Raw genomic sequence first — 11,528 nt, forward strand, 5'->3', positions numbered from 1 at the left:
TGATGCAAAAATTAGTATCATTCCATGATATTGAATAAAGAAAAAGAGTTAATCGGCATAGATAAAGGGTACCCTCCAAAAAATGTTAACTCAACATATTCAAATTTTGATTTCGTTGCTGACAAACTTTACTATTTACATCGAATTGCACGACCTTTGTTTAAAGTGAATGACAGACCAGTGGAATTTTACACTTTGAAACAGAAAAGGACGTTCTATTTATTTATTTCATCCGGTTTTTTTCCCATTCTTAAATGGTGGAAAAGCCCCACAAAATTTCTTTTCTTTTATCCTAGACTGCCAAAACAATTCTTTTACAGTCAGTCAGGCATTGATTACAGTAAATACATATGAACATAGCCAGCCATACACACTGCACAAATTTACTTGGATGCACACTGACCCTTTTTCCTCAACTCCTGGTAATAGGCTTCTGAAGAGGTTTAAGGGCAGCCATAATTTCAGCGAAGGACGGCCGTAACCTTGGATCTCTACAATTTTCAACACAGAATGGTTAGCTTCCCTTCGCTATACAAAACCACTCCAACAATCCCAAAATTTTAATTCGATGTCAGACACAGAATTAGTAGCTTACACAACATTCTTAAATCAAATGATTCCTAGTCAGGGGAGGGTCGAACTTGACCGCCAAAACAAACCTGGATCTCGAATAAATTAATGACTAAAGGACATATGGAAATAGTTTAACCAGCCATTCAATATGAATTGAGTTATTTTATCAACATAATAGTCCATTCAAGCAACATAATAAACAAAGAGTCTTGTATACTGGGTCATTTTTTCTTGCCAAATGTAATCGTAGAAACAAAGCATTGGAAGGGAGGGATTCAAACTGAATTGGATGGTTTCAAATTCATCAGTTCTAAATTCTTGATGGGACAAATCACAAAGGTTGAGTTCGAGTTGAATGGAATAATTTGAAACATTTGGTGAGAATTCATGACTAATATTTGTCATGAACAAACTTAAAAATGAAAGGGAGCATGTCACTCACGTTTTCCAGCATTTAGTGATTATATCAGCGATTACTGGATCCATGTTATCTGGAATGTCAAGACGACGATGCTGAAACCCGACAGCACCGACAACTTGCATTGGGTTCATTCCTCCCCAAGGCTGCTGCATAGTGCAAAGCTCCCACAGTATGACACCAAAGCTAAAAACATCACATCTGCATTCAAATCAATCAAAAACCAAATCAGACGAAATATATTTCATAATCTGCTTATGTATGACAGTATGAACTCCATGACTAATAAGCAGAGGACATACTTCTCATTTGATGGTTCATTTCTTAGAACTTCTGGTGCCATCCACTCTGCCTGAAGAAAGGTAAATATGAGTTGATTGTAAGAGTCTCGCAATCAAAATTTGAAGTCTAAGATTTAACTTCAAAGAGATTTTCCAAGCAATGAGAAGGCAAGGTTAGTTGCAAATATAAATAACTAAAACGCAGTTGTTAAGTTGCATTGATAAAACATTGAATTTAAGATCAACTGTCAAGGAAAATAAACAAAGATTTTAGCAATGAGTAAATAAATACAAGTTTAGTTACACAACAGAAAATTAGCTCACATTGCCCCACACAAATTATTGCCAGATGAATCAATCACGTGCACTGAAGAAAATAAAGGATAATGCAGATGCATCACGGGTGTCCCATTTCTTATTCTCCAACCTGTACTTTAACTATCTATTTCAGATACGCAAAAAAAATCCTGAGAACTAGTTCATCACTTCTAATCTTCAGAAGAACACAGATTCCACACTGAAGATATATTGGAGGTAAGGATGCAAAAATTAAGTCGATGAAAAGTGACACTATACTTTTAACAGACATTGGCACAGTAATTTGAATTTATTTTTGGACCACAGATCACGGCAAACCACTTTTTTTAAGGTAAAACTTGATAATCAAATATCTCCAAAGGATTGAAAGTAGTAGGACAACCAGCAATTGAGTTATCATCAACTAAATGGCTGATAATCAAATGATGTAACAAAACTTAGCCGTTGGCATGATTGGATTATTATGCTATTTCATGAAGCCATAAACACATGAGCATGCACCTAGATGGAAAATGGAAATGGACTTTTATGATCGATGATCATCTATTCTAGCAATTGATTTCAGAAACTAACTATTTGCATGATTAGATATACAGGGTGTCAAGGCAAATGACTTCACATAAGTTATGTGGAAACAAATAATCAGCATTGCAACATGTCGTGTCATATCATTTAGACAATAAAAACCTAAACCAGGTACTAAGCAGGAAAGAATGAAATCCAGAGAACAAATATTGCTAGAAGGGGGAAGGTAAAATTTCTCCAAGTGATGCATGAGCAACCAGACAAATGAATGCCCATTATAAAAACAGAAAGTATAATTTCTCCAAGGGATGCATCAACCATCAGACAGATGAATGACAATAATGAAAGACGATTTTAGCTCACCGTCCCAGCAGTTGACCTGGAAGAAAGATAAGTACTGTGCTTCATTCTTGACAGTCCAAAATCGCATACCTAGAAGAAGAAAAGCATACATGATGCATATAAGTGAAAAATGACAGGCTCCATTGTCAGATAAAAGAAAGTCACCTTTACAACCCAATTCTTATCAACAAGAAGGTTTGGGGATTTCAAATCGCGATGAACTATTACCGGTGTGCAATTGTGCAAATAATTCATTCCTCGAGCCTGTAATATAAAATATATTACATCTGTACAACAAAATTTACTCACAAAGTAGAAGTTAACAAATGCTAAAGAATTGAAAGATACAAACTCAAACATACCGTATCAAGAGCCATCCTTAACCGTCTGCATTCGTCTAGTTGATTGTTGGGACGATGAATCAATCGGTACAAACTACCTCTGTAAACATAAAACTGCTTCAATTTATTGCCCAAATTGCGACATGGTGAAACTCGTCCACTCAATAATTGCAAAACAGACAAAAATATACATAATATATGAAATCTGTATTAACTATGAACACCAAAGTAAGTCATCCATGAAGTTAGCAATGCTAACAAGAATTGATCAAGGATAAACCAGTCTCCCTATGAGATCCATATCTAAACAGGCAGCATTCTAAAATTTTGTTATTCGAATCTTTCAATCAGGTTCTTTAAAATTTGCCAAAATTTGATGGAGTTGCTTGATAAGTTGAAAAAGGAAATATTCGGATTAAAACGAGAGAGAGAGAGAGAGAGAGAGAATCTAGAGCAAAGCCATAAGAATACCTGAAATACATTCAATACCAAATTGCATCTTATCTAACCCACCTAGCTCCCCCTCAGCAAATTATATTTAACATTAGCTACAGTTAAAGAAATTTCTTTCCAATAAATTTACTTGGCTAGAATTTGGATATACTTCTCAGTGAATATCTTAAAACAGGCAGAGGAAAGGGCGACATTTAAAGGTTAAAACTAAAATGTGGCTTGAGCACGTTCAAGGCTATCAAGAATTTTCTACGGACAGCTGTGTGCAAAATAATATAATACCATATCATAAGCAACAGAACTACATGGACTGTAAAAGTCAAGAACTTAAAAGGATTTCAGCATACCTAGGAAGAAATTCAGTCACAATTGAAAGATTAGGGGGGCGAGTAACAGCTCCCATGAAGAGAACTACATTTGGATGCCTGAGTCTTTTCATGATTAGAATCTTGCAAAAATCATGCAAATAATGCATTTCAGATGGTAAAATGCAAAATAAGTTGTTAAATACAGAAAGTAAAATATGGCAAGGACGTGAAAGTTCTGGCGATGAAACAATTGAGCAAGTTGAGTGACAACTGTTATAAGTCCTGCTGAACAAATTTTCAAGGACATCCAATTGTGTAACTAATCATTCAATTGGCAGATTATTCTATAATGTCAGACAATTGATCAAGATAAACATCCCTTCAATGCGTGTGAAAATCATGAGATCCAAAGGAATAAGCACTGGTGATTTCTCAAACTGCTTCAGATCCAATTTTTTGCAAAAAAAGGAAAACTTGTATCAATTAGAACATAGTATTGAAATGTACTTCCAAAGTATCTTATTTACCTCACTTTTAAATTCCTCCAGAAATTCTCCAGTAATATCTTGGTCAAGGAATTTTTTGACAGCAACTTCCTAAAAGTCAGAATCAAGTTATATTTATTCTTCACTCAAGATCATAATATGAAAAAAATTACAGCCTTATGGAACAACAAATAATAAATACACACAAACAACTACTATCACATAGGTAAATGTCTAACATGTAGAAAATCTTTCGATTCCTCAATTTTGAGGAGCATGGACATAAATTATTTGAGAGGCGTCATGCTGATGACTGGAAAATGAACAATTGTCTTGCTTGGTCTAGAAAATGCTGGCAAGTTAGAAGTACACATGGTATACAAAACAAGAACATAATGATTTAAGTATTTGAGAGGTGATCGTGTGGCACTGCCAAACTCCTCACTGCATTTGGTGCTCCTGAACCCGTATGTATTTCAATATAAAAGTCATGTCACTGTGTCCAATAGAGAACACAAGCCTATTTAAACACACATGCTACTGCAGTGAGTATAAAGTTGTTTTCTCCCAATAAACAAGGAATATCTGCCGATTGCCTATCTCTAACATTATATTTTGGCACACGTAGCTTAAGAATCCAATCAAGGCAAAGAAAAGAGAGAAACAAACATTTTGAGTTAAAAACCATGAGTTTTATTCATCAATTAACATTTTCGATATTTGAAGTTTCGAAGGAAATAACGGGCATCATCGACACTTGTAAGAATTTCGATATGTAATGAGATGAAAAAGCAAGAAATTTGTTATGATTACACATCTTGCACACAACTAAAGTTCAACGACATGATATAAATGTGGCGGATACTTCACATGTTTTATATACCATCTTGAGAATAATAAAAATAAATGTCCCCAGCTAACAAAAGACTTTAAGAAACTCACAGTTCCATGCCACTCTCCACGGTAGACTTCACCATAAGATCCTGCAATAAGAAATGTCAAGTTAAAAATTTGTGCTCGGAGTTGGAACAACTAATCCAAACAATTATATATGTGGCTGAGTATAATTAGAGATTCATACCAAGCCCAATGCGCTCACCCAAGGAGATATCCTCCCATGGGATTTCACAATCAGCTACATCATCAAGTGTCACATCAGATTTAGAACTTTCATTACCCGCCGATCTGTCTGATATTCTCTCCCCCTCTGAATTTTCCCCTAGACCCTCACGTTCATGGCTACCATTTCCTCGTTGTTCAGAAACAGCTACATCTACATCTCCATCACTTCTTATACAATCCGCTTTATTTACAACAGCAAAAGGACTATCTGGCGAAAGAATAGTTGTTTCCAATATCTCATACTGCTTACTAACTACAGCAGTTGTTGCTACAACAGCTGCAGCTGCAGCTGTTGCGGTGGCTGCAGCGGCTACAGGAAGTTGAAGCTTTGAATCACTTGCCTTTACAACCGCAGCTACCATTGAAGAGGCAACCGCAGCAGCAGCTGCGGCTGCGGCGGCGGCTACAGGAACATTATTTTTGTACTTTGCAGGATCAATTTCGCACTCTGATGAACTAGGACGCGCAGTAATTACTTTAAGATCAGACTGCTCCTGCAAAGGAGTATCTGAATTGCCTCTATTACGAAAACCATGCTGCGGCAGTGGAGGTAGAGAACTTCGATCTTGGTTGGTGTGACCCTTAGCTTTATTTTTTCCATCGCTTCCTCCTTTTTCTTTTCCTTGTGTCATGGGCTTGATGTCCACCAGTGGCACATCTAATTGGTCTGAGTACATTTCAGTGAACAAGTTTGGAGGTGCAACAACGCCACTTTCAAGTAGAACATCATGGAGTTTCTGAGCTAACTGGGGATTTTCTTTGGCAGCATCAATGACTAACTGTGAAATATCCTTCGCTTTCATTCTTCTGGCAGTTGGAGAGCTTACGCCTTCGGTCCAGGAAGGCGATCTTGCGTGTGCATAAGAATGATCAGACCTAGTTTGGAGTTCCCTTGATGGCTCCTTTACAAACAAAGGTGTTTTTGAACTATCATCATTGTATTTGGACCCTTCCTGAGCTTTCACCGTTAATTCCTTTTCCATTGGAATATTCTCTCCAAATATGTTTTTCTTATTCATAGTTGAAAACTCTGGTTGGTCTTCTAATAAACTGGATATTCCATCACTTGATGAAGCCACGTGAGAAGAGTTATCGAGATCCATATTCACCCCCACGACATCATATGGAATGAGTGTACCAGGGTCCGCCATTAAATCAACAATGTATTCCCTGAAGCATATCCACTTTGTATCAGAAAGAGGAATTCGAGAGAAGTAATATATCACAAAAGGATCATTCGTAATGTTAAAGAAATCTGATCTGCAACAGTACATTTTTAGAAACAAAGAATTAATCAAGACAATTAAAAAATGAGCAGTATCATCAATGATGTTCAAGAGAAATGATGTCAGATAAGACTCATGACCACCTTAAGAATTCTGACAGCTAATTAGAGTCAAGAAGTGCATGTTCTACAGCTTAAGTACAGATTATAATTTAAAATTTCATTTAGTATCTGAATGACATCCTCATAAGGAACAAGGAGACACTTCAATAACTCAAAAGATACAAAAAGAAATAAAGGACAGGAGGAAAGAAGGAATAGCACGAGGTCAACATTTCAGTTAAAAAGATTGGGGAAATCTGTCAATTACAACTTGCCTTCCGTCAATTTCAACAATGTCCATTGCCACATCAGCAGAGCCTGCAAATTCAAGTCCCTTGACCAAGCGGCAACGGATTCCCAAACTATCTGCCAAAACCTGCATAACAATGCCCGATAGACAGAAGGCTGAATGAAGAATTCAAATCATTAACTTATACCCTGAATCGTGAGGACAAATATGTATGAATGAAAGCAGACTTCTCAGTCCAGGATTCAAGTTAGTAATGGAAACTAATAAGAAGCATATAGGCATGTCAGCTCACCACAGGGATGTATTCACCTAATGAAGCCATTTAGCAACCAGTGAAAAATAAATTGGTTATGATGCAACTAAAGTGGAAAAACCTAAGAACTGATACTAAAGGAAAGAACTGAAGCAGAGATGAATTCATCGTTGTGTAAGACAAAAAATAGGAATAATAGAAGGAGAAATCCAACTCACCTTCCCATAGTTGGAGGGAAAAACAAATGAAAACTTAAGATTTTCAACGAATAAACAAAGCAGAAATGAACAAGAAAATTTAATTTCAAGTTTTGTCCTTATATTAGCATATTGTTTAGGTCAACATGATCTAGGAAACCTTTAACCTTTACATGCTTTCCTCAGTAACAGGTTGATCTTCATCAACGGGTAAAGAATAAAAGGAGAATTAAAGGCAAGAGGTCCAAGTTCTAGAGATGCCCAGGAGCAACGTCTCACTAAGCTTCTGAAGGGTACTAAGTTGTAAAAGACTGTTCCACTGCTCCGATTTGAAACAAGATAAAAAAAATTTTAAAAAAAGCAGAATAAAAAATTCAGGGTATTTTTGTTTTCATACATCCTTCACTCTTCTCCATTTTGGAAAAACCACATATTACACCCTCAAATTTAAAGCTGGATCTACATTCTCAATCAGCAGATCCAGCTCCAACATGAGAAAAAAATTGCGGTTTTGCAGGTTGATAGAGGTTTATCTCATATAACACGCTAGGAATGCCAAAGTAAGACAATAGGATGGGTTGAACAAATAACTTGCAGGTTGTTTCATGAACAAATTCTCGTCAAGATGAATTTAGTACCTTAAACAACAATGCTCGATGACGAGCCAGACCAATTGTCAAAGAACCAATAGGCAAAACCATGCTCCTGTGGGTTGCTTTCAACCTATGGCTAATATTTCTCCATGCAATCAACATCTTGTCGGGATCACTAACCGGGCCCCCCATGTGATCAGAAACTATTTTAGCAAGCTTCTGCACCATACTGGACGTAATAACATTTTCCTGGTGAGGTCTTACTTTAGAAGCCAACTCCAATGCTTCCTGCTCAAGCCTCAACAACTTGGGGTCGGCTGCTTTATTTACTAGAATCGCTTCCCAAGTTATATCATCAGACACAGGTGCTCCTTGCAGATCAACTAGGGAAGGCATTCTTGATGATGTGGACTCATTTAAAATGCCATATAAATCATAGAAACCATCCAGAATCTTGTCATCATAGCTAAGGGCATTGTAATTCTGTGAATAGTAGTTAAATCTAGAATATGAGATATGTCAGAAAAGGAAATTAAGTGGATCATGCATGGGACCAACAAAAAATACAGGATACAGAAATATGTGAAATGATCTGATATTTGCAAATGGACAAAAATAGGATAACTCCTTCCAATGACTTCAAGTGAAAAAAAAGAGCAATTTCATACATTATGTCAAAGATGGGTCATCATGTTTTTTCAGATTTCTATATTGTCAACTACTAAGAGACTGAACGAAGATAGAAGAATAGAGCAATATTGTGAAAGACTCTTAACATTATAACTAAGACATTACACAGTCCAAAGCCTTGAGGACCAGGGGCAATGTTTCAATTGCCTGAATGATAGTTCCGAAATTTTTTGAAATTGAAAACCTTGGGCCTTTCCTTGCAACAATTACAACTAAGTTGACTTTAAACCAGATATAGTACCCCACAGAAAAAAAAAGAAAAAAAAAAAGAAAGATATGGTTAGTACTTTATAATATGCGAGTTTCAGCACTGTTAGGGGACATATGATGACCAGAGGATTATTCCTACCATTAAACATAAAAGTTAAAGGTACAGAAAGAATTGGACTCTCCAAGAAAAACGCAATCCCAGTACTTTAAAAAATATTACATAATGCAAAAGACTAACGGTGGACTAGGAACTTCCATCCACACAGCATAAATGGCACTAACAAAAACTCATTCAATATTCAAACTACAAACGCGTTGAATATTTGGATTCTCCAGCTTAACTGAGAAATGGATGCATAATTTTCACTTAACTTGCCATCATGTGCTAACATGTTCATGCATAACGTCAATCTACTATAACACTTGATAATAATAACTATAATCAAGTAACAAAAGGCCGAACAGATGAAAACCATAGCAGGACACGATGTTAAAGCCCTTACCCAGTAACGGTACGCAGCAACTTCAGCTGGAGTATTTTCAGCAGGAAAAGAACCTAAACTTATCTGCTTTACAGCTTCAATTTGAACTGCCTCAGGATCCTCCTTTGCACTCAACTCCAAAGCTAACTGTATCTGATATTCCTCTATATCAGGATCCCTCAAATTACTTGATTCTGAATCAGCCCTCACTGCATCGAGAGCAGCGTCCAAGCTACTACTGCCCACAGGATCAATAACTTCCTCTCTTTCTTCGCTCTTTGATTTGGAAGACGACGGTGGACTATGAGTATTCTTGTTTGTTACAGAATTTAACCATCCAGAAATGTTGGAAAATGGTCTATTCTCAGATTTAGAGTATGAATGCTTCCCAGTTGGATAACCATCTCTGGACAACCTATTATTACTCTTAGAGGATGAAGAAGAACCTTCTGAATCTGCAGACTGGTTAAACCCTATGTGAAGCTTCTTCAGAAAACTTTTCATATCTTTTCATCCTAAACACGAATCACTCTCAAAACAAGTTAAGAAGAACAAGAAACAAAAACATCAAGCTCCCGTCTGCAAAACCCCCTGTGGATCAAATACGCCAAGAACCATCAAAAACATTTTCTTATCTTTCCTCTCCGGTCATGAAACACTATCAACAATAGTCCAGAACAACAAAAGAAAAAAAAACACAATTATTGAGCTCCTTCAGCAGAAGTCCTCTAGGTTAATACCCAAGAATCCAAACAAAACCCACCAATACCAAGAAAAAAATCCAATTAAATTAGCTCATGTACAACAATACCCAGAAGCTCAACTTCAAGAAAACACCTTTTTTAGAAACTTCTCACGGAAGAACCAAAGAAAGACAATTCTCAAAACAACACAAGAAAACGCATGGATGGCTCCTCAAATCTTGCAAACAAAAGAATCGCATGCGCGCATTAGAAATTGGAATATATATTTTGCTACTTATAAAGACTGCCACTGTATTGAACAATTGAAGCAAAGAATTACGATTGGATCAACCAGCGAGGTTAACTGGCAACGGAAATGGTGTCCGAGTCAAACGTAATTCTCCCCGGTGGTGATATATTGACTTGAAATGTGTGAACATAAATAGATTGTTTCCATTTTCGGGCCATTAATTTGAACAATAAATTAAATAATTATGTAAAAAACTTTTGTGAGACGATCTCACGGTTAATATCTTGTGAGACAGATCTCTTATTTGAATCATCTATGAAAAAATATTAATTTTTATGCTAAGAGTCTTACTTTTTATTGTGAATATCGGTAGGATTGACCCGTCTCACAGATAAAGATTCGTGAGACCGTCTCACAAGATACCTCCTCAATAATTATATGCGTGCATGCTTCAACTGAATTACTTTAATTTAATTATTAAATTTTGATATATATATATATACATATTAAATGTGATACTAACAAATAATAATAATAAAATACGATTATTTGATCCATGATTTTAAATTTGTTTTGGGAAAATTAAATTTATCGATATTATAATTATGTTAATCACAAAGAATTTCAATATTATAAGGATTTGAAATGTATCGTGATTATTATAATTGTAACATGAATAGATAGTGAGATAGATGTAAAAATTCCTTCCATGTAAACTTTAAAAGAAAGAAATTACTTAGTAATATATTGCTACTCAATTTATAAGATATTTTATCAACTTACATACTTTAATTATATCTTATTTAAATTAATTTTTAGAGTATTTAGAAAAACTAATTCCTCGTATGAAAAATCGAGAGGAAAAAAAAAAAGAAAAATATCAATGACGAGGGGATTGAGATAAATAGTAAGGAAGACTAAATTTGAGGAAAATTTGGGACATAGAAATAAGTTTCGAAATTATTTATAAATTATTTAAAATATAATGTAATCAAGATTAGTGGATCTCACGTGAGACCGTCTCACAGATCTTAATCTGTGAGACGGGTCAATCCTACCCATATTCACAATAAAAAGTAATACTCTTAACATAAAAATTAATATTTTTTCATAGATGACTCAAATAAGAGATCTGTCTCACAAATACGACATGTGAAATTGTCTTACACAAATTTTTACTTTTGGGCAAAGGACAGAGCAGTGATGCATAAAAATAATATTATTATTAATTGTGTTGTCTGAATAAAATAGTTAAGCTGTGATTGGTTAATTTTGACAAAGACAGCTGTGGCCAGTGGGAATTTATATATGGGACCCACTTTGAGGTTTTCTCATTTAATTATCATTTTTCTATTAATACTAACATTTCATACTTTCCACATTTTAAATGGAAAATGCTCCCAAATACAATTTAATATTAAAAATAG

At 35.5% G+C, this 11,528-nt stretch overlaps 1 protein-coding gene across 5 annotated transcripts; it reads right to left on the minus strand.

Annotated features, from left to right (window-relative positions):
• Positions 1-202: 202 nt before the first annotated feature.
• LOC140965622 (probable serine/threonine-protein kinase SIS8) lies at positions 203-10,293 on the minus strand. Of its 5 annotated transcripts, none has more exons than XM_073425736.1 (13): positions 9,190-10,292; positions 7,832-8,269; positions 6,769-6,869; positions 5,126-6,336; positions 4,987-5,027; positions 4,087-4,155; positions 3,599-3,699; positions 2,820-2,898; positions 2,686-2,721; positions 2,479-2,547; positions 1,294-1,343; positions 1,016-1,192; positions 203-491 (listed from the first exon to the last, which is right to left on the minus strand). In XM_073425736.1, the coding sequence occupies exons 1-13, from the start codon at positions 9,670-9,672 to the stop codon at positions 413-415; spliced, it is 2,934 nt and encodes a 977-aa protein (XP_073281837.1). In that variant the 5' UTR covers positions 9,673-10,292; the 3' UTR covers positions 203-412. The 5 variants fall into 5 exon arrangements, 3 of the variants coding, with proteins under 3 accessions (XP_073281837.1, XP_073281836.1, XP_073281839.1); XM_073425735.1 differs by having other exon boundaries at positions 208-491; positions 2,623-2,721; positions 9,190-10,291; XM_073425738.1 differs by having other exon boundaries at positions 211-491; positions 2,623-2,721; positions 7,832-8,288; positions 9,190-9,365.
• Between the last annotated feature and the right edge of the window lie 1,235 nt (positions 10,294-11,528).

The sequence above is a fragment of the Primulina huaijiensis genome, unplaced genomic scaffold (assembly GCF_012295235.1).
Source record: "Primulina huaijiensis isolate GDHJ02 unplaced genomic scaffold, ASM1229523v2 scaffold11459, whole genome shotgun sequence".
NCBI classification, from domain to species: Eukaryota; Viridiplantae; Streptophyta; class Magnoliopsida; order Lamiales; family Gesneriaceae; genus Primulina; species Primulina huaijiensis.

What these genes read in the sequence shown, in the direction of transcription:
- LOC140965622 (XM_073425735.1), bottom strand. Translation starts at nt 9,672, where the DNA reads ATGAAAAGTTTTCTGAAGAAGCTTCACATAGGGTTTAACCAGTCTGCA. An exon ending in TGGAGGAATTTAAAAGTGAG is followed by an intron (nt 3,700 to 4,086) that starts GTAAATAAGATA and finishes GATTTTTGCAAG; the next exon opens with ATTCTAATCATGAAAAGACT. An exon ending in AATGAACCATCAAATGAGAA is followed by an intron (nt 1,193 to 1,293) that starts GTATGTCCTCTG and finishes ATTTGAATGCAG; the next exon opens with ATGTGATGTTTTTAGCTTTG.